The 23,046-nt window shown below is 42.8% G+C and overlaps 1 protein-coding gene across 2 annotated transcripts in view; it reads right to left on the reverse strand.

Moving 5' to 3' along the window:
- The window catches only part of LOC117901778 (protein bunched, class 2/F/G isoform-like), a 66,850-nt gene extending 44,768 nt beyond the window's left edge, over window positions 1-22,082 (reverse strand). The window contains exons 1-3 of one of the 2 annotated variants that reach the window (XM_034812683.1): window positions 22,016-22,082; window positions 12,246-15,170; window positions 10,986-11,187 (exon numbers count right to left, since the gene is read on the reverse strand). In XM_034812683.1, coding sequence (XP_034668574.1) covers window positions 11,126-11,187; window positions 12,246-14,055 — 1,872 coding nt within the window. In that variant the 5' untranslated portion in view covers window positions 14,056-15,170; window positions 22,016-22,082 and the 3' untranslated portion in view covers window positions 10,986-11,125. Of the gene's footprint in view, window positions 1-10,861; window positions 15,171-22,015 lie in introns of those variants that run through there. The other variant, XM_034812682.1, reaches the window with a different exon arrangement.
- Between the last annotated feature and the right edge of the window lie 964 nt (window positions 22,083-23,046).

A 23,046-nucleotide genomic window follows, 5' to 3' on the forward strand; every position in this document is an offset into this window, starting at 1 on the left:
AAGCATTGTTTGTTGAGGACTCCATTTTCCGCTCTATGCTGTTCCCATCTAATGGAAGTGTTCCATCAAGTAAAGTATTTAATGGAATTGTTCTCTGATGTTAAAACAAATAACATTTTATGCTCTCTGATGCAATGCGATAATTGCTTTTGATGATTTTAATAAAAATGTGTAATGCGTAAATACAAATAATATTTACTACTCCCATACAAAGTTAGCTAATAAATACTTTTATTTTGTATTATTATTTTCAGAACATCGTCATAGAAATATTCACCACAAATCTTACACTTTACTGATATTAGGGATATTCATTGAGTGTTCTTTTAAAAGTCATTACTCTTTGAAGACTTGAAATGCTTTATGCATTTTGCATTCTCAGCACATAAAACCATTCAAATAATTGCGATTATTGACCCACTGTACTCTGTAGACAGCATCGAACCCACAAGAGACAGAGACAGACTGAGAGAGAGAGCACCAAAAGTGCCTGCTGTCTGGCTGTTGGGGGTGAGAGAGGACTGCTGCTGTGTGTACAAATTTATGAGCAAATAAATAATTCCTTGATATTGTGTTTGTGATTTTACTTTTTTTGCCGATTCTTTGTTATTCTTCTCGGTCTTCTCGGTATTTAAATCATGTGCTCGGGCTCCGACGGTCTCCTGTCACCACAACCCTCTCTCTATCCCTCACCACATCTCCTTCTCTCTCTTTCATTCAGTCTCGTCTATAAGATCACAAGCCAAGTGACGTCTATCAATAATTTCCTTTTCTTTCTTTTCATTTCTTTTCTATTTAATTTGCCTTTTTTACGTATTTTTTTTTTGCTGCTGTTGTAATTTCTTGCTCTCTTTTTTCACTCTCTGCGGGGTTTGGTCGTGTTTTATTTCTCTCTTGTAGCCTGTTCGAATTTGACTTGCAAATGTAAAAGAAGTCAACACCCAAAGTCAAAGCCAATCATCCATCAATCAATCAATTCGTGCGGACAACGGACACATTTGCATGAAGAGGCGCCAATAAATCAATAAAAATGCCGCTTCCACGGCCTGTCAAGGCTTCAATTCGTAGTCGTCTTCGTCTCCTTCTTCTTATTTTTCACACCAGAAATGCCCGAAACATGTGAGAGAGAAGTGTCAATTGTAGGAGGAGAACACAAGAGCTGCGAGGAAAATTTTAGGCAAGCAAACTGTAACATGCCGAAGAGTAAATGCTCTTGCAAATCTTTCTCTTAGTGAAAACCGAACCTTTGTTTCATGAAAATAAATTATTCCTTGAGGATCATCATTCTTCAGTTATTTTATCATAGTTCTAAGGGTAAAATATATAATTATTTATTGATAACTACATACATATGTATGTATAACCTCCCCACCAAAGGGTAACCAACAACACCAAGACACAAACAAAGCTTCGAAGAAGGCGTAATCAGGAGGTATTCCCTTTTCAGCTCACATTTCGCAATTTTTGAGCGTTGAAAGTTCTCTGCCCTCCTTCTCTCCCCTCCACTGCTCTATCACGAAGCTCTGTAGAGCAGCGACCCTCAGACATTTCGTGTTCGTCACCGTCATCGTTTCCGTCAGCACCACCGTCGCCGTTGCCGAAGCCAACACATGGAAACACCTGTTCAACATTTCAGCTCTGTTCGGGTTCCCATCGCTGCCTCCCTCCCTCCCTCCTCGCCGCCCAACAACAGTGGGGCAGGTTGCGAGCCGTGAGGTATTTTTTGATAATGATTAGAAAGCAGCAGCAGCTCACACTAGCCTGGCAACAGGAGGAATTCGTTATAATTTCGTTTGGGTAAATGGAAATGGAATTCACTTGAAACTATTTTGCGAAATTTATATTTAGAATATGCCAAAAGATAAATAGATTCAAGTACGAGTGATGAAGGCTAGCGAAGAGTTCTTTTATTGAAAATTAAAGATTAACAGTTTGGGGTGGCAAAATTGTATAACGGGTGTGGATACTTATTTGATTGGAAAAATGCGGAAATTGTAAATTTTAACATTAGTTTCTTAAGCTATCCATATCCAAGCTTATATCCTAGCCACTCGTTTACATTATGCACTGGTATTATGCACAAGCACAGGGGGTCTGCGGTGCCATCAATGGGTTAAGCATCATCATCCACTTGAATGAAGGCAACATTGTTGCAGGCCAGACAGGCACAGACATGCACGACGATGACACCGCCCCCTCTCCCTCTCTCACACCAACACATCACTGCCTTATCCGAAAGAGCAAGCTCGTGGCGTTAAATGGGAAAGCAAACAACAACAAAAACGAGATGGAAAAAAAATTGCAAAAAAGGTGCTAAAAAAGTTGGCGCGCAAAAAAACATAAAAAATTGCTTCAGCTAGAGAAATTTCGTTGCAAAAATGTTAAAATTTTTGGAATCATATGATAGAGGGAGAGAAGAGTTAGTGGGTGAAAAAACAGAGAGGGAAAGAGAGACGGAGCGAGTGAGCATGAATTAAATCTAATTTATTCATTGACTTCAATCAACGCATGACAGAACGACTGTGCTGCCGCTCTGCTCTGTCTGGCTTCATGAGCGAGGAGAGTGGTGCGAATGTGAGCGCGGGAGAGCGAGAACATGTGAAAAATAAAAATGCCACGCGCAGCAGAGTTTATTTTTAAGCAACAACAACGCATTATAATAACAGCAACAACTACAACAAGAGCAGAAATAGTCGCACATTGATAGGCGATGCCATGGTAGAATTACTAATAGGTAACGGATTCACCACAGTGCTTCTCATTCGAGGCCGGTAAATCTTGTCAGTCGTTTGCCAAACGTCGACGAAAGAGGTTGTGTAGCGCACGAATTTTTTCATTGTCTTCTTCTTCTTTTTCTTCATTGCTTACGAATGAAGGCGTAAGCGGAAGACAATGAAATTAAGTACTGTACATGCAAGTACTTTTTTATTTTGGATGTATTTTTTATTTTTAGAAATGAAAATGTCTGCAAAATATTGTTTGCTGTGCCGATCCAAAACTTTGCATGGAAGTATTTTAGCTCCATTATTTAGCTCATTTATTATCGAACATCTTTTCTTTGCTGTCAGCAGAAACAATAAAAACGAAGAGTGCAGAACGTAAAACGTTTGCTATCTGCTAGAGAGAGATAGCTTGCCTCTCTGAGAGCTGAGAGAGCGTGGTGAATAAGCTTATGGGCCTGCACTCAGCTGACGACGTTACCTATTAGTAATTCTACCATGGGCGATGCTTCATACACCCCTCCCCCCACCCCACCCGCCCTACAACAATGAAGAGAGCGTGACACTAGACACTGTCGAGGGGGATTTGGTCGGCGGTCGGTCGGTCGTCGTATAAAAATCAACTTCAATATTTGTGTCTATTTTTAGACACGCAAGACACGAGAAGGCGATACGAACGCATGACCGTTGTGGGGTGTGTGTGAGAGAGAGAGAACTAAATTGTCGGCCTCTGAGAGCAGAGAGTGGTTTGCTGCAAAATTGTTGTAATGCGCGTCGCCGGCCAACGATCGCAAGAGCTGCAGTAACAACAAATACAAATGCAGAAAGCTCTCACTGCATCGATTGGCATGCATGTGTGTGCGAGTAAGTGTCTGTGTTTTGACGATGCGACGCGACGCGACGTCAGGGCGCAGCTGTCTGTGTGGCTGTTGTTGCTTCTGTAATCATTCAGCTTTGATGTGGTTAAGCCTGTATGACACTTTCTTTTAAATTGTAATGAATGGGTAAGTAGGTTTTAGAGAAAGAGTGAGTGTGTTAGAGCAACTAAAATGCGAGTGGAGCATTGCAAAAGTGTGAGCTTATTTTATTGAATGAATCAATTTCTATAAAGTGCTAAGCTATTGTCATACGCTCTTTACAAATCCGAACGGACCGAGCTTGTGAATTGTGGCTCTGGTAATAGCTTGGGAATTCGAACTACATTTTCAACGCAATTTCCACATTTATGTATATTAATAAATACATTATTACTGATAATTAACAAAAATATTTCACAATTTTGTTTTAGTAAAATATAGCTTGTAAAAAGATTTCATCATCATCCTCAACTAGAAAGTTGTTTGCGAGCGCATGGCGCCAAGCACACCTTGCATGCGTCCCTCCTCCACCCCAAAACGGCATCGAATTTCCCAGCGAAGGTCAATCTGTGTGTTTTTGGTTTTGTTACATTTTCCCTCCACGAGCCCCTCCCGCTTGTATTTGTTGTAAAAACGAATTATTTCCAGTTTTTACTACTTTTTTTTCGTTTGTTACTTTACATCACAATATTTTTCACAGTGCGCATAAGGCGAAGCTCATTTTAGCGTTAAGCGTGGGCTCTTATGTAACTAATGCACTGGGGTGGGTTGGGGGTGTTGTGGGGCGGGGCCTGTGTCTACGAGGGTTACATGCCTCCTCTATATGGCACATTTTCAGATGTAAACGAGACGAAAATAAAAAAAATATATTTGTACATTTTTGTATGTTTTTGTTGTATTCCCCATGCAGGAAATGAATTATGAAACAATTTAGGAGGCGTGTGCACATGATGTTCTAGGAAATGTGTCTAACAAATTTATAAAACATGTGACGCAGAGGAATGTACAATTTAAGCGTATTTATTGTTCATTTTTAAATGGTTTGTTACTATCCATAAGTTTCATATCCTCCCTATACAAATGTATCTATAGATCCTACATTTAAAAGTTTACCACACCCTTATCCTTATACCGCTTGTTACCAAGAATGTTTTCTAGAAACTGATCTATCTTTTCCAGGTAAAATATATTAGTAATGTAATGTGTTTGCCCAAAAGATAGGCGCCACAGTTGTTGACATTTGATAATTATAAAGAGTGCCAAGAGCCGATTATTTTCAGTCATAATTGAATCACCTTTGTTTTGACTTTTTACAGATTGCGGGTGCCCAGCTACAATAAGGAGAAATTTAAGAAGAATGACTCAGCATACAGCATACGCAAGAGTATCAAGAAATATAAATATTCCACTCTTGTTAGTCATCCGATCTAATCTATGGAAAGAAGTAGAAGTTACGTGGCAACAGTAGATATTTCTGAGATTTTTTATGCGGTCAGCAGTGTTGGTGATTAGCTTTTGGAGAAGGAGAAACGTGCACAGACCAATGGATAGAAGAATTGTGGAGAATTCGGATGGGAACAATGTAGAACATGAAATAATTCATATAAGATAAAATCCTTCCCTCTAAGAAGCTACTGTAAATGTATTTTCTATAAGATACCTTTCGAGAACTCTGGCTAAACATTTTATCCAGACAAAGACAAAATCTCCTTCTAAAAAATACATTTATCTCGTAAAAATTCCAGCTTTATCCATCTCAAAATTCGCAAAACCCGAAAACCTTTGTTTGAAAATTTCCCCACTCTCTCTCTCTGCCCCCTGACAGCCTGTTGTCTCAGCTGTTTTTATGGCTTTTTAGCTACAGATATGCAGATACATTTGCACAATCTGTTGGCTCGACAAGTGGGTGGTACAATTTGGTTCAGGCAAATAGATTCTATACACACACACACACGCATACATGTAAACAAATATTCCATATAATTTAGATAAACAATTGATGTACGCTGGGCAGTGGGGCTCGCAGACGGGGGGGAAAAGATAAGAGAAAAGAAAATCCCAAACGGAAGTGACAACCGCGTCAGGAGATTTCTACACTTGAGGATGAAAATAATGGAACTTTATCGGCTGAAAAGTTCTCCCCTTAGTAGGTCAAATACGTCAAAAGGCGACAGGCAGGCCGAAATGTTCAGCCCCAAGGCAAAAGTAACTCAAAAAAGAAAAAGAAGAACAAATTATCTACGCGACTCAACAAAATATAAAAGAAAATAATAATTTGGCACAGATGAAGGAGATGGGGGAATATTTTTGACCTTGTGGCAGAGCAAAAATAAATATTTTCAATATTTTGTTTCCCTAACAAAAATTAATATATATTTTTGGCCAAAAAGTGCTGGACATGATTTATTTCCCTTCAGGAATCTTGCGAGTAAAAACTTTTCTAGACCTTCCTTCATCTTCCACAGTCTCATCTTTGCCATTGGAAATCTGAGCATAGTGGAAACCTCGTGCTTTGACCGCAGGTGTCTGATAATTTCTTTCTGTTTATTCCATGCGGAAATTGGACAGACCAGGGACAGACACGTACACCTTTCTATATAACTTTGACATAGATTTTAGCGTCGATTTTTGCACAACAATACAATGAATAATTGTGGAATGGTCAACAATTTTGTGCTGCCAGTGCTCAGTAGTTCTAAATGTACCGGGTAGAATATTGGTTTTGGGGGAAATATGTGGGAATAAGGGGAGCAGGACAACTTTTCATAGCCAAGCTTTTAACATTAAAAGACGGCTACTATTTAATGAGGAAATATAAATAAATAATAGACATTTATCTCCAAAAAACTAACATTACCCTTGTCTAAAGCTAATCCTAACTGATGCTCGTCACGCGCAAGTGGAAGGTGCAGCTTGTCCCCCCCTATCTGAGTGCAGGGTAGTCCCATATTTGATTCTTCTTTCGCTTTGCCCATAGCGTGAATCAGCTTTGATTGAGGCAGAGGGGGAGGAAGAAAGAGAGTGAGAGTATGAGTAATTGACAAGCTATGTCTTGGCGCCTCTTCCACTCACTCGCTCTCTCCCGGAAGTTCATGTGTCGAGGTCATTGGAAATCCAAGAACCGGCGGCCTAAACTCATCAACGCTGCTGCTGCTGCTGCTGTTGCCGTTGCCCTACCCCCACCCAGCTCCTGTTTCTTGTTCCATTCAATTATTCTAAGTCGGTCAATGCCAGGCACGAGTCAAGCCAACATTTTGATATATGAATTGCTTTATTGTTGTATTTTGTTTTGGGTCTGGCCCTGCCTTGAAAGCGATTTAACCAACCGCATGAGGTAATCACACATACAGAGACACTTCCTCCTCATGGGTTCATGTTTCCTGGCAGTGGATTTGTTCGGGGGAGATTTGCTATCGTTGTCTCCTTCTTGTCAGGTTCTTGCGATGACTCATGCGAGAGGGTCGGGTCCGACGATCGGCTCGGCTCGGGGTCGTTGCCTCTGCCAAAACCAATTGCAGTAAATCTGTCAATTGGCTGCACACACACATATGTACACACAACCACACACCATGTGGGGTGGGGGACCGCGCAGAGTCGAGTGAAACATTGTTCCAACATAAATTATGGCAAGCACACAAATGCGGAAAAGATTTGGCTGCAGCGGAAAGGAGAAGGCAAAGAGGAGGGTGTGCAGAGCTCAAGTTATGGACAGAGAGAAGCAGGAAGGGCAGTTGGTGATAGGCAACTGAAGAAGGTGGAGGAGACAGAGAATGATTAGAGATGGAAACAGAGCCCTATAATATTTGCAGATTTTCACATTTAAATGAAGTTAAAAAGGTACCACCAAAAGTCATAGGTGTGACCCGAAATTGTGTCTAAAAATGTCAATCAACAGCTGCCCATTCGCGAGATTATTTTCCTGAATATTTACATGGAAAAATACATTTGTACATTCACACACATTTCTGTGTGTATATTCCGCTTACTTTCTGCTCAACTAATTGACGGGCTGGACAGTGTTGAAAATTAGTTTCTTTCCTCTGTTCTTTTTCATTCCGAAAACCGAGAATGAGCTCAGCTCATGGCTCCATGGCTGATGACTACATTTGACCAGCCATGGGACCCACCAGAACTTAATGAATTTTATTCTTTGCCTTTCATGAAAGTTATTTGAATGTTGCAAATTGTTTTTTTTTCGCAATAGCCAGGCCAGCAATTTATATTCCATATGGCAAAGGAATTCTGGGAATGCCAGCAATAAAAATTCTTTGATTTCAAAGCATGGGGAGTACAATTGTTTGACTTGAATGCACGGGGGAGTAGTTCTCTAGACACAATTAATTATATTATAAGAGAAATAAATTCAAATAAAAAATGCAATATTTGTAATGGTTCTTTATCGCGAGTTCCCATAAGCAGATTAACAAATGGGGGACTACAAATGGTTGACTGTTCAATTTGTAAACCAGTTCCATTCGATTTGTGTTACAATTGTTGATTGTGATACAATTTCAATCACAGAAAATGTATCTGGTACATACACAAGTGTACTTCTTGTATTTCCCCTCTTTTTATGCAGAGAAACCGATCCACAGTGTGGCGGCTGGGCCTGCACTTGGCTGCCACATTGTGTGTTGTGCCCACGCCAAAGACTTTTCTTTTCCTTAGACAGGGACTGAAACCAGTTCGGACCACACCACTTTACATTATTGTCCAGAGCTCCAGAGAGGGGGACACATGACGTAAGGCAGGGCCAGACGCCCTTGGGCCCACCGCAACTGCATTCAATCAGAGTCCCTCTAATAAACGCAAAACCCATGGACGAATTGTCTGCGAATCACTGCCAGAGACAGTCGGAGAAATAAATTCAAAATGAAGACTTCCCGGGGAAGAAGTTGTCAAGTGCAGAGAGGGGCCAGCAGTTGTGTCTTGTACATTTTACATTATTTCAAGCTGTTGCTAAGTCGACAAAGTGAACATGAACAGACATGTCGAAAGCAGTGGCGGGCAGAAAGGGGGGTCAAAAGTGTACAACTAATTTACTGAAATGTACCATTGAAGATCTTCGATTTGTAGAGCTTTGGAGCTTCATTTATATTTTTAACAATCTCTAAACTAAATCGAAGTTCCCCTCTTGTACAACTTGCACCCTACACCACTGTAAATATTTAACTTTACGGAACATATGGAACTGCATTACTCATACGACGCATTGTCAGACTTCTCTCCTCTCTTGATCCCTTCACTCTTTCGAGGGCTATTTTTAATACCCCAAGCCACATAATTCAATGTAATTTTTGCCTGCCGCCTACCCGCTACCCGCTGCCCCTTCCCCAGCCACAGCCCTTGCCTTTCGAACATTTTCCAGTTGCATTTCTGTCGGAAGAAAGAACTGCCTGCAGGGAGTGGAGTGCCATGGGTGGACTGCCTTCTCGTCACACGCAAAATGCGCAATCCGCCCAGAAATATCCGATATGCACACATGTATCTGAGTAGCTCTGTCTCTCAGTATCTGCAGATACACATGTTTTCCTTCAGTCTCTCCTCCGCTCTCTCTCCCTTGTCGCATCTTTTATTGCTAATGTTTTTTTGTTGCATTTTCTCAATAAAACTCGCCAAAAATCCCCCAAATGTTTCCGCCTTGCTTTTTTCTAGTTTAATCAAACGTTTTAGCATCGCAAATGCAAAGCGGCACACAGAAAAATGAATCATCAGCTTCATAAGCTTTTGCTATGGCAAACAAATTAGTCACCAGCCAAATGAGGGAACCCATAAAACAAAAGAGTTTGTCAGTGAAGCAAAGTCTAATAAAATAAAACAGTAACAAATTAGTGTTGCAATTTTAACAAGTGATGAAAGCGGTTGGTTATGAGTGACAAAAGTTATAAAAAATTTAATGATGTGTGCAAAAAAATAGGGAAGAAGTTTATGTATTGGAAAATTGTGGACAGATTATGGAGAGCTGTTGGACACTGGTGATGAAAGCTGGTAGAAATTATAGCAAATATTATACAATCAGAACTATAAGCAGCTAGAAAGTAGAAGACTGACTCGTAGACTGAAACTGGTCTGTCGTTGAACCACAATTTCAGTTCACCTTCTATTTTGTTCCCAGTGCATGACAATTGAGTCAACTTTTGAACGCTTTAAAACGAATTTAAACTTAATTAAAGCGACCTTTTGTGTCACGCACGTGTTGTTGTTGTGTGTGGGGTGGTGTGGTGTGGTGTGCGGTTGCCCTCCCACACAATTGAGCCACCGCCCAACCACACCCCACCAGCATCAAGCAACCACAGAGAAAAGCGAAGCGCAAAAAGCATTCAATTCCATGGCTAATTTCATTGATGAATTTTTATTAAATAAATTATTATAATGAGGCTTAGCCGCTATGCGAGGAGAGTCCAGCAATTCCAGCAACATTTTGCAAGCAAACAGAGAGAGAGAGAGAGAGAAATAACGGCAACAAAAATAATTCGAGTGGCAAAACTGTTTCTTGAGAACAGGGCGCGTCACACAAAGAGACAGAGTAAGAGAGGGACAGAGAAGGAGAGGGACAGAGAAGGAGAGAGCGATACGGAGACACCGAGGCGCGTGTTGGCACTTTAGCGGTTGTCCAAAATGAACCTGAAACTAGCCCTAGCCGCGGGGTGGGCCGGGAGGGGAGACTGCCTCAGAACTTGTTCAAACAACAACTAACGCTGCTGCGACTCTGTCGTTTGCTTCTGGGTTCTAAAAATAGTTTCAAAATGCAAACCAAAGTCGCCGTTTGCTCTCCGTCCACAAATAACTTTTCGGTGGGTTTTTGGTCTTCAACTCAATTGATTACGAACCAAAAGTCTATGGCATTATCGTGTAAATATTTGAACAAGCCAATGCTACAGCACATTACGAGCGATAAGACCTCAGCATAATGTGGAAAGGGCAGCGGGTAGCCCACATTTGAACATAGAAAGCGAAAAGTTTTGTGAATGAATCTGAAATTTTTGAAATGTAAGGGAAAAAGTCAAGCGGGCGATAAGATAAGGTGGAAAATGTGTGTCTTGGGTCGAGGAGATTTTCTCATTGAGAAACTTTTTTACTACAAGTGGAAAGCGATTGAAAATTTGTGCGGTAAATAGAATTGTAATGGGAGGGAATATTTATTTACGCGCATAAATTTCTAAAATATAAATTAGTCGTCGGCTGGCAAGGAGTTTAGAGACAATTGATTGACACGTTCAGCTTTTATCTTCTCGTAAATCCAGTAAATAAATCCCCCAAATTTAATGCAAATGGTTGACTCACCTTTCAGTCTCGGACTCTGCATTTGGTTGCTGCTGTAGCTGTTGGATTTGCTGCTGTGTTGTTGCTGATGTCGATGTGGTGGTGGCTCCTCCCGCGGCTGCTGCTCCTGCCGCTGTGGCTGCGCCTGCTGCTGCCGCCGCTGCTGCTCCCGTTGTCGATTGGTCATCGGTCGTCAAGGGCAGCACCACGACAGACGATGGTGCGGCCTCCACGGCAACGACGACATTTGGATTCGTTAGATTTAAATTACTATTATTATTGGCACTAACACTCGCGATATTTGTTGTGGGTATCTGTTGCTGATCCTCCTGCTGCTGCTGCTGCTGCTGCTGGACAATCAATTGCTGTGCGTCGACTATGGTCGCCGGTGCACTTTGCAGCTGCAACGTGGGAATCACTGCTGTGGCGGCTGCTGCAACGGCCGCGGCACCCACCGTGGCTGCCACAACTGAGGCTGGCTGCTCATAGCTGTGTGTCATGTGTGATAACAGTGGCAAGGTCACAGCCGCTCCTGCTGCCGCTGTTGTGGAAGTGTTTGAAGTCTGTTGTGGGGCAACTGTTGGTGCAACTCCCGCTGCTGCTGCTGCTGCACCTGCAACGGTGGCTGTTGGGGCTTGTTGCTGTGGAGTTCCTGCCGCTGGGGCCTGCGTGTACTGCTGACTGCTGCTGGCTATCCCATCGATTTGGGACGTGGCCTGCGCCTGCCCAGCGGCTGCTGCCACTGCGGCAAATGTGGGCGTGATCTGCGGCGTCTGTGGCGCCGGCGACAGTGGCTGCTGCAGCTGTGTCTCGCTCGCTGCCACAGCAATCGTTGCTGCCTGCGCGCTGCTGCTGTTGTTGTTGTTGCCTGCCGCCGCAGCATCGCCGCCATTCGGCTGGTAGCTCTGGTAGCTGCCACCCGGCGGTGGCACATCCATGGCCTCCTCCCGCTGCTTGAGCTGTTGCAGCGTCTGCTGCAGCTGCATGGCCGCCGCTTGGGCATAGTCCATCTGCGACTCGACCGGGGGATTCGGGGAGCTGGCATTGGCGTTGACGCTATCAAAGAGTTGCTGCTGCTGCTGCTGTTGCTGCTGCGCCTCCATGTGCAGCTGGTGCATGCCGTGCACCACGGTGGCAGGAGCTGTCATTACGCCACTGGGCGTGGCACTAATTTGGGACTGCTGATGCTGCGACTGCTGGTGCTGGTGCTGCTGCTGCGAGTGCTGCTGGTGGTGTTGCTGCTGCTGCTGTTGCTGCTGCTCCGCGGCATAGTTCCAGTTGGCATCCGTTGCATTGGCCTCCAAGTGATTCTCCAGGAGTGCATGTGTGGGCGGGAGTATCATGCTCTGGGTTGTCTTTTGTGCCGCATCCGCACCGCCTGCTGCGGCACCTGCGCCACCGCCACCGCCGCCTGCTGCACCATCGCCGCCGGCAACGAGCGCCTCGGAAGAAGAAGAGCCAGTCTTTTCGTTATTATTACCACCCCCACCACCCGCACCGCCACCGCCTCCGCCGTTGCCCACACTCGAATGGTCCAAATAGTCCATGCACATCCAGCGTCCGCGCTTGAACGGCTCCGTGGACTCGATCTTGACCACCTTGAAGCGCTCGCTGCGATGCTGCGTCGTCTCCTTGCTGCTGTTGTCGCCGCCCTCCTTCTTCTTGCTGCCACCGGGCGTCACCGCCGAGTGGCTCACCACGTTGATGATATTGTTGTCCGTGGACACATTCACCTGCACGTTCTGGATGGTCTGGCCGAGTGCAGCGGGGCCAATGGGATCCACGACGACGAGGCCGTACTGCGAGCTGGTCGGTATCACCGGCGCATTGGTGCTCAGTGCATTGTTGGCATAGAAGACCTCCTCCTTGGAGAACGTGTCCTCCGACATCGAGGGCGTTTCGTTCTCCAAATCCGTTATCCGACTGTTGTCATCCGTGTGAGATTCGTCCAGATCGTCGGCCGACTCATCGCCAGTGTCGCCGGCAGCGTTCAGCTTTGGATGTCCCACCGTCACCGAGGTGATCTCGAATGAGGAAGTCGTCTTTGGTTTGCGTGTGGTTGTGGTGGTCAGCACGGCGGCGATGCCAGTGGAGGGTGCTGAGGAGCCCCCGCCGCCAGCTGCCACTCCTGCAACGGTTAGGGAGTGTCCTTGACTGTGGCTAGTGTGGGGCTGCGACGACTGCTGATGATGATGCTGGTGCGAGTGATGGTGATGATGATGGTGGTGATGCGGCTGATGGTGATGCTGTCCAGCTGCAGCAGCTACCGTGCCAGCTCCACCTCCACCGCCTGTTCCTGCAGCTGCTCCTGCTCCTGCTCCGGCTCCTCCTGCCGCTGCCATTGAGCGTGCCCCATTATTATTGGGCGAACTGGCCTTGCCACCGGCACCGCCACCGCCACCACCGCTGCTGCTGCTCGCCTGCGACTGTTGCTGCTGCTGCGTGTTGCTGCTGCTGCCGCTGCCGCCACTGCTGCTGCTCGTCTTGGGTGCCACCGACGTCGACGTCGATGTCGATGTCGTAGTGGACGAAGCCAAGCTCGAGTTGCTGCCTGCGCGCGATGATGCCACTGTTCCTCCACCTGCACCACGGTTCAGCGCATTCAAACGCAAACTCTCGCTGGTGGTGCGCTGCAGCGCGGCAACTGCCGCCGAATTGTTGCTGTTGCAACAATTGCGCTCTGGCAGCGCATTTATGTTGGGTGGATAGCACACGGAAAAGTGATGATTGCTGGACAACGAATTGACCTTCGTGAGCTTGCGCATGCTGGTACCGCCAGTGCCCACTGTCACTCCCCTTGCGCTGGACATCAGCGAGTTGCGGCGCCCTGCATGCGGATTATTTCCGCCGCCAGTGTTGCCGGTGCCCGGCTTGAATTTGGCATTCACCGTGCGATCGAACATGTTGCTGCCGGTTGTGAGTGTTGCGGTTGCAGTTGCGACTGTTGCTGCTGTGGATTGCTGCTGCTGCTGCTGCTGTTGTCGGCGTATCCCAGCCGTCGAGGGTAGCGCTTCCTGGGAGTTGTTCTCCGGTGATGAGGCCTGAGAGTTAGTGGGCGATTGATTGATTGATGTTTGGCCAGCAGTATTTGCTGTTGTTGTTGTTGCTGTTGTGCTGCTTGCGGTTGCCGCTGTGGTTGAATGATTGACTGAGTGCTGCTGTTGTTTCTGTTGTTGACCGGAATCTTCGCTGGCCGCACTTTGATTCTCGGCCATAATCGAATTGGATTTCAGCGTCCGCAAAGTTTTTAGCAAATAATCCAGGATTGCTAGCGATTCTTGGATTATTTGGTGCCACGAAAGAAATTTATTTATTAATTATACCTAGTGGAAAAATTAGTTTTTCCTTTTAATTGTTTTGTCAGTAGCACGCTCGGAAATTGTGCTCTAATTATTATTACAATTTGAATTATTGTTTGTTTTGGTTTGCTGTCAGTTTGAAGAGTTCTCCCGCCAAATTGTTGCCAGCTTCTTCGTGTGTGCTTCGACGATTACGATGCATCATAGCGCGCTCTTAACGGTTGCGCTTTCAGGTGCAACCCAGTGTCAACTGATCCCGAACCGAAACGAACCGCCCACGTACAGGGACACGACGACGGCGGACACGACGCGACGGCGACACGACACGAAGGCAACGCTCGACCGACCGACCGATCCGACTTTGAAACGCGACACTTTTGCTTGTCTCTCTCGCTCTCTCTCTCCCACTTAGGGACGTTAAATTTCTTTTGTTGGATTAAATAGATTGAAATTGATTTAAAGTGGGGGGAGACCTTTCCGCGTTTTATGCGCCGCAACAACAGCAACAACTAGGGTTTGGGCTGACCACAAGAATGGCATAGTCTGGAGCGCCATCAAGCGCTTCAAGTTTGCACACACGGCACACACACACGCGCCCGCCGCCGCCGCTGCCCACACATGCACAGCACAGCACAGCTGTTCCGTCTTGATGGTTTTCGCGTAGTTGATGTTGCACGGATTTTTTCGTTATTTTCGGTTATTTCGGTTTTTTTGTACACTTTCCAAACTGCGACTTAAAATTACTTTCAATTTTGTTTACGTTAAGGATGGGGCTTAGATTTTAGCATCGATTTTAATTATTTATTTTAGGTTAAATATATTATTTATAATTAATATTTGTTTAGTTGCTGCTGCACTTTTATTTTTGTCACACACTGTACATTTGTTCCCGTTTGACTTGGAATATTTGTTGTGGGTTTTATTATATTTTTTTGTTTGCGCTTTGGTTCTTTTTTTTTAATCGTGGAATTATTCAATTTCTTGGGCTTCGTTTTACTAGCACATTGCAGTAATTGTTAGAAATGATATTCCTGTGGAAAAAGAAGCGGAGAAATGGTAATCAGCATTATAATTCAATTTCAATTAACAAAACACATAAATATCACTTTCTCTATATTATTTGCTTATCAAATTAAATGCAAAAGGCGGCGACGTCGCTAAGCCGCTAAGAAGCGGCAGCATTTAGATAAATATTTGCACCCGTATAACGCAGCGAATTCGTAATACACTAGGGAAAGGGATAAATAACGAGGAGTATATGGGTTACAGGGTGTGCAGGTTGCTCACTGTCCCCTTTTGGATTAATTAAAAATATTTAAATGGGGACTTTAACGGAATATTTAATTTTGTAATTTCATTTTTTGCTCCCACTTTGCAAAATGCAATTTGAGTCATGAGTCATAAAATATGCAATAATAACACACATGGCAGTGTTCAGGCGTTATCTTTCCTTTAGCCAAAAACTTCTTTCCAAATTATTATAATTTGTGCAGGTTTCTAGTATCAAAGATCACAGGCCTTATCTGCCTATCAATTTATCCGTTAATCTACCTATTGGCTGTTTGTCTGTCTGTTTCTGTCGGTCTCTTTAAATTTCAATGCACTTTTCTACATATTTTTTCTCTCTATCCTCTTAAATGTATTCATCTCTTCCATTCTATGCGATATCTTTTAATCCATCAATCCAATTAGCATTCTTTAAGATTTACATCTTTGCACCTCTCTCGAGTTCTAGAACCCTTTGGCAATCGCAACACAATCCCCATCTGTATCTCACTCGTGTGGGGAGGTTTCTCTGCCAAGTATCTTTTTTCCACGCGCATCTAGTTAGATTTCATAACTGCGTAGTTGATGTTCGCTTATCATCATTATCATCCCATTCATGATGATGATGCTTTTGTGTGTTTTTCATTATTTTTGTTGTATTATTATTGATTTCATTGAGTTGTCTGCCAGTCCATCCGTCGGGGGGTACGTCGTAGTTTTGTTGAATTAGTTAAGTGCTACATTAGAAGGCAGTCGGTGCTGCTCTTCCTTCCGAACCGAAAAAAACCCCACCGATTTGTTTGTCTTTAATAACTTTTTGCAAAAAACGAAGAAACAAAAAAATTTCCCTGCACTCTTCCTCTTGTTATTTATTTTTGCATTTGCAATTGAGTATTCCAATATTTATTTTCCTTTCGGCATTGATTTTTTTGCTCCTACTTACTCATTATTTAATCGATTTCGTTTACGGAAATCAGAAATGAGCGGGGCCAGGCACCCAACGGAGAGGGTGATGGAGAGAGAACGAAAGAGTTAAAGGCAATGCAAAAAACCAGAAACAACAGGAGGAAACGACTATGAGATGACCTACAATTCAGGGGGTTTTAGTTATAATAATATTATAATTGGTTTAGCACAAACAGACATGGGACTCGGTAAAATGTTTGGCTTTGATAAATATTCAAGGAAACATTAATCCGTCAATAACTTAATTTTCCTACTGCCTGTGCCCAACGGGGACCTACAGCCAAAATACCCTTTCCCACCCACTAATTACAGGGTGCACGCACCGAAAAAAAGATGCCAAAAAAAGTTTTGCAAACATTTTCAGCCACACGCGCCTGCCTGTCTGTGCGTATGTGTGCGTGCGAGTGCGAGAGAGAGCTCTGCCAACTGTGCACTTGTATGGGTTAATAACCGTAAGCTTTGACGATCATTCATAAATTGCGTGGACTGTTTAACAGATTGGATGATTGTCTGCAAGTGTGTGTTTGTGTGTGCTGAACTCTGCGTGTGCCCTGCCAGAAGGCAACAGTCAAGACCTTGACGTTGCTCTTTTTTCTGTTCTCTCCTTCTATAATTTATTTTACCTATTTGCCTAATCGAGTTATAAACGACGCAAAAAAAGCGTCAAAAGATTGCTTTTTGGTGGGTAGCGAAAAGAGAGGCACAAACATTATGCATATTCCAGTTATAGGTCAACATTGGTCGTAGCACTCTGTCAAGGTGGATATTTTATTTTTTGTGTCTTACTTATTCGTGTGTGGGTCTGGCTCTTTGCTGGCTCTTTGTTGAGAGTCTATTGGCCTTGTTCTTTGGCAGCACAGGTGTTGGGAACTGTTTCTACAGCTAAAGAATGGCGAAATATAGTTCCCATTTGGAAGTTTAAGTTTGGAACTGAAAGCTCACAAGTTTGGGACTGGATTGTAGGGTTCTGAATTTACAAAAGAATGTTTTTGTAATAATTTGGCTATTTTGTAGCCATAATGGCTGAGCTTCAAGTCCATAATTTACCACAAAAACCATAATTTGGTTAACCATCTTAACAACAAAGCCCCCATAGATCGAAAAGAATGGGTTCCAATACTAGTTCTAGTTATATTGCGCGCAGAGGAATTTCGAAGGAAAAAGTATTTGGTTTAATACACTTTTTACCTAAAGGAGTGACTAAAAGTTTACCAGTAACTGCATTTAAGTAAGGAGCAAAATAGCTTCATTAAAAGTCAGGTTTTACTTTTTACAGTTTTTTCCCATGCACTTTTTACTCTCCATACACCAGAGAACCTATCCTCCTCGTCATCATCTTCTCGCCTATTCAGAACTATTAAAAGTGGAACCGATAAATATAAATCAACTGCGCTGTCGCCCCCTCTCTATCCTTTCGCACACCTTTGCTGTTGCTGTTGCTGCTGCTGTTGCTCCTCTCCTGCTTTCCTCCTACCAACCCACATTGAGAACTACCAATAATCAAAGTATCGTTGTATTTGTTACCAGATTGTCCACACACACACAAACACACTAAAAACACACCTCAGCAAAAGGTAAGGAGAGCAGAAGGTGCAGGAGATGGAGAAATTCTGCTGCGGCTCCACCGCTGCCCTGCCTCAACAGCAGTGAGCAGTCAGCCAGAAGAGGAGAGTGCCATATGAGAAAGAAAAATGTGAACTAAAAGTGCAGACAAGAAAACGAGCAACAGAACAAGAAAAAGAGAACTAATTGCAACGACAAAAGCATAAAATCGATGAAGCGCCAACAACAACAAATACTAGCAGAAGGAGACAGACAGAGACCGCGAGAGAGAGAGAGAGAGAGCAAGCGAATGCGCGTTAAACAAATTGCAATAATTGTGCTCCCTCTCTCGAGCGGAGAGAGCAGGCAGCAAGAACCAAGTGAGAGGCAGCCTGTTGGGGCCGCCTCGCTCTCCTGCTCAACCTTTGGTGGGCGCCTACAAGTGGGTGGGTAGGGGGGCGGCAGGCAGCATACGAAAAAGAAAAACAACAACAATTTGCAAAGGGAGCGAGCGCATAGGAACCCGAAGCGGAGCGGCGCTCTCTCTCTCTCTCTCCGCTGCCTGACGTTCTCTCTGTGCGAGGCAGAGGAAGAAGACAGCTGCCGGTAATCAATATTGATGATGATAGCAGCGCAGCAGCAGAGGGCAGCACAGCAGCAGCAGCCAAAGAAGATAAAAGGCAAAAGGGAAAAGGTCAAAATGGTACAGAGAGAGAGAGAGAGATAGCACAAAAGAAGCAGAGACAAAAAAGCGACAAAAACAATTTAATTAAGCTCAAAGAGGGAAAAAAGGCAAAGAAAAAGGTCCACCCAATACCCTCCGCATACCAAGCTACTACACCAGAGGAAATGAATCACTCTGCAAAAAAAGGCGTTGTAAGAGGAAGTAGAAGAAACGAAAGAAGTAGACAGGAGAGAGATAGCTAGAGCGAGAGGCAGAGATGCACAGCGAGGGAGAGCAAAGCAATGAAAATGTTTATCAAACGAGCAGAGAGAGAGGCGGTGGGCAGAGTCAGAAAGAGATTACAATGACAGTGCATCCATGAGATACGCCATGAGACACGCTCAGATACAATTTCCAAATCAAATAAAACTTTTCAATTCAATTGAGTCGCAAAATGTGGCACACACATAACACCCGAAGCAACAAATTAAGGAAAATAATACAGGAAAACCTACAGAAGGGGCTTTTGAGGGGGATTCGGAAGGATTCATTAATAATGCAGCAATATTTATATTCAATGTTTATTTACTTTGTATTCCAGTTCCACTTTTAGCTAGTTTAATTGTTCTCTTTTACTTTTCTCTCCAATTTCAATCATTTATTTATACTCTGTTCCTAAGGACTTGAAAGTCATTGTAAATAGGGTAGCTTTCCTATAAAATTAACACACTCAATTCCTACTCAAATAACAATAAATATTGTTGATATCTCAACCTAAATTACTTGACATCAAACAATCGTTTACAGGGCTTGAGGGCAAGGGTAGACGTGACTGCCTGCACACACTCACAAAAACTTTCGCTCTCTACAACCCCAAAACAAAAACCAAATCAAAATTTGATATTGAGAAACATCTTGCGAGGTCCATAATCATATCAGAATTATAAACAAAATCTCTGGCGACAGTTTATTAAATGTTGCTGTGCTAAGCACAACATTTTGCAAATTTTAATACATAAACAGAACCCAAGAAAAAAGATCTTGCCAGACAGCAATGTTATTTCCCTTTTTTTTGGTTTGATGAAATTGAACCCGTTCATGATTGGGTTTTTGGGAGGGATGGAATCCTGAAGCTCAAGGGCATACAGAGGGACATGCAGATTGGAGGCTAGAGTAAGTGGAGTGGAAGAACAGGTTCTAGTTTTAGGATTCTCTTTGAAAGCATTCAACTGAGGTAGGCACTCTTACTTGTATAAAAAGTATCACTTTTTAAGGTTGAATATCATACTGAAGCATTTCTGCAGAACATTAAAGATCTAGCAAAGACATTAGACTATGTGGATAGGGAATAGAATCGAAAATTAAATTTTTTAATTGTTTTTTAATCCTTCCCAAATCGTTTCCAAATGAATTGTCATGTCTAAATAAAATTCTGAAAAAGTTCTTATTAGATAAAAAAAAGAGCTAGCAGGACAATTATTTTTCATTATCCAAAAATGCAAGTGCAAAAAATGATTCACAAAAAAATAGGGGAATATAAATGATAGAACAGCTGACGTTTTAAACAAAAAAGGAAGAAATGAAAACAACAAAAATAAAGAGTGAAGTTACTCAAATGCTGTGACAGCTGTTTTGGTTCCATCCAGAGGGTATTACGCTTTTAGCTACAAATATGCTACCTTATCTCTTTGCTTCCATATGAATATTTGTTTTGAAGATAGTCCAAGCCCACTCAAAAGGCAGTTTTCAAACTATTTCTGATCAAAATCGATGAAATACATAATATAAGGGAAACACTATCGATCTGTCAGGGTATCACGAGATTTGGATTACAAAGCCAGACCTTCTTTTCTTTTCTTTACTTGCTTTGTTTGTTTTTTTTTTGTTTTGTTGCTATTCATTTTCTACTATTTGTTGCTGTTGTTTTTCTGCTAAGGTTGTTGTGTTTATGCTATTTTATTGTTTTTGTTTTTCTGCCTTTTGTTGTTCTTTCTGCTTCTTACTTTTTGTCTTCTGCTTTCTGCTGGAAATCAGAATGGAATGGAGGGAAAATCTATAGCAAAGGCTGAAATAACGGTACAAAGTGCAATCACAGCAGCAGCAGAAGCAGCAGCAGAAGCAGCAGCAGCAACAACAACAAAGCGAAAGTGAACGAATTTGCAGAGGCACAGAGAAGACGCGGAGGATGAAGTCCAGCAAAGGATGGGCAGAGACACTCACACACACGCACGCACCGAAAAGTCACTCTCCTTCTCTCTCTCTCTCGCGTAGCATAAGAGTGGATTAAACACGTTTATTATATAGTACAACTATTTTTGTTCATTGCTTGCCAGCTTTGTGGCTATTTAAACCAATTTTCGTGTAATTTTCATGCGGTTTCCCCTTGGGGTTTTCTTTTTAGATCGATTTGTGGCACTGTGCGGCAGGCAGCAAGCAGCAGCGGCGGCGACAGTGGCGGCTCTCTTTATCTTTCACTCTTTTACAGTTTTTCGTTGAAACTCACACGAATGGGCACACACTATGCTTAACTGTGACCTCCGCTTTCCTTAATAGTTTAAAACAAATTGAATTTTTGCACAGAATTCAGTTGTATATTTTTTCTCGGTTGCGCTTTGCGAATCGTACAAAAAGAAGGTAAATGACAGTTTTGACAGTTGGCTCTGGCAAAAAACCGAGAGAGAGCGCAGTCTGAGTACGAGAGAGCACAGCGAGTGAGAGAGGAGAGAGAGAGAGCGGAGCAGAGAGCGCGTTAAATAAACGAAAAAGCGTGCAAAAAATATTGCAAAAAAAGCTGAACAACTCATAGGGTTAATGCTGGGGGACGGGGAAAGCACTAAAAACAACAAATTCAACAAAATTTTGCAAAACGTTTTTTTCTTCTGCCTGAGATTATCTAGCGGCTAGCAGAAACACACACACACACTTGGAAAGAGAAGAGGGGGAAGTCTTTCTCTCACTCTCCTGCAATTCCGGCAATCAATTCCATTCCCCACCAATTTTTTCGCTTCTTTCTTCTGTCACAATTTACTTTAGCTCTGTTTAGCCTTTAGGCGCGGCGGTCTCTTTTTCGTTTTGCGAAATAAATTAACTTTTCAGCCGTATATAAATTTTCCATCAGTGCTTTTTGTGCTCCCTTTTCTTATTCATTTAAACACGCACACACGGCCAGCTAGAGCTCACCAGCGCGAGCAGCACACACATGCACAGAGTGGCAGCCCAACACACTCTTAGCGCACACGTCACACTCACACTTTCACGTAAACGCACATACACAGTTTTTTTTCTTCTATACGTTTTGAGCACACAAGCCACTTTTATTCAATCATTTGATCAAACACGCTTAACCGATTTATCTTATATTGTAACGAATATGTTTTTCCGTTTTACCGTCGGCCTTTGCGGTATTCTTGTTGCTATTTATCAATAAATTTTTTTCACCTTGAAATTTTTACAGCCATCAGCGGGCCATTTGCAACACTTTTCTTAAGGGTGGTAGAAATATAAATAACCATCAATATATCGATATTTTATAGAATAAAAATATTTTTATATCGTGATATATTTTTGTGATATTTTTTTTATATTCAGTGATATTTGAAAATTTCTTAAAAATACATAAAAAATTTATTGAATGTACCTTTTTGCACAAAGATATACCATAAAATTACGTGACAGGTAATATAAATATAATTAACCCACTTAACCCCCCTCTAACTAAACAGGTGCTCAACAAGAGGTGCACAACGGTTGAAATTTGTAAATTATTTCTGTAGATCCACCCACAATATTTTTGCCACGTTATCTTTCGTCTGAACTGCTCAAAAATTAATCAGTATTCAAATTTTCAACTCTAATTCTAACTAAAATTTACAAAATGAGTTAATTCACGATACATTTTAAATATTGAAATGAAACATTGTTGATGCTGTTCAGTTGGCTCAACTGTTCCAAAACAGTTGGCAACCTATTCAAGTTCAACACAGTCCTGTTATACGCGTGAGTACGTCTTCTCGTCAAAAGGTGGCGCTTTCAAACAAAAAAATGAAGCATATTTTGGAGTGGCTGCAGCAGGTCGCGGGCGAATTTAAAAGTACTCTAATTAATTATTATTATAATGTTAAATTGATTGTCGATATCTAAAATAATTTGCAACTCTTTAGCTGAAAGTGATGGTCGCATTGAAGCTATTTCGAATGCTCATTCCTATTGCAACGATGGATTTAGATCTTATCCGTTTATTCCGCAATCAGTCAATAAATAAATAAGTAAAACAAAAAATGACAAAAACAATTTGCGCCACCGAAATCACAGTGGGTACAATCCCCGACACTCGAATTTCCCTTTCTTTGAAGTCTCTGCCATCGATTCAATGTCAAAGCGGAAAGGAAATCACGCTAATGATCAGGGGATCTCGAACCCTCCACCAGCAAAGACTCAGCCAGCCACACCCACCCACGCAGGACATCACA

Source organism: Drosophila subobscura, chromosome U, assembly GCF_008121235.1.
Source record: "Drosophila subobscura isolate 14011-0131.10 chromosome U, UCBerk_Dsub_1.0, whole genome shotgun sequence".
Taxonomy (NCBI): Eukaryota; Metazoa; Arthropoda; class Insecta; order Diptera; family Drosophilidae; genus Drosophila; species Drosophila subobscura.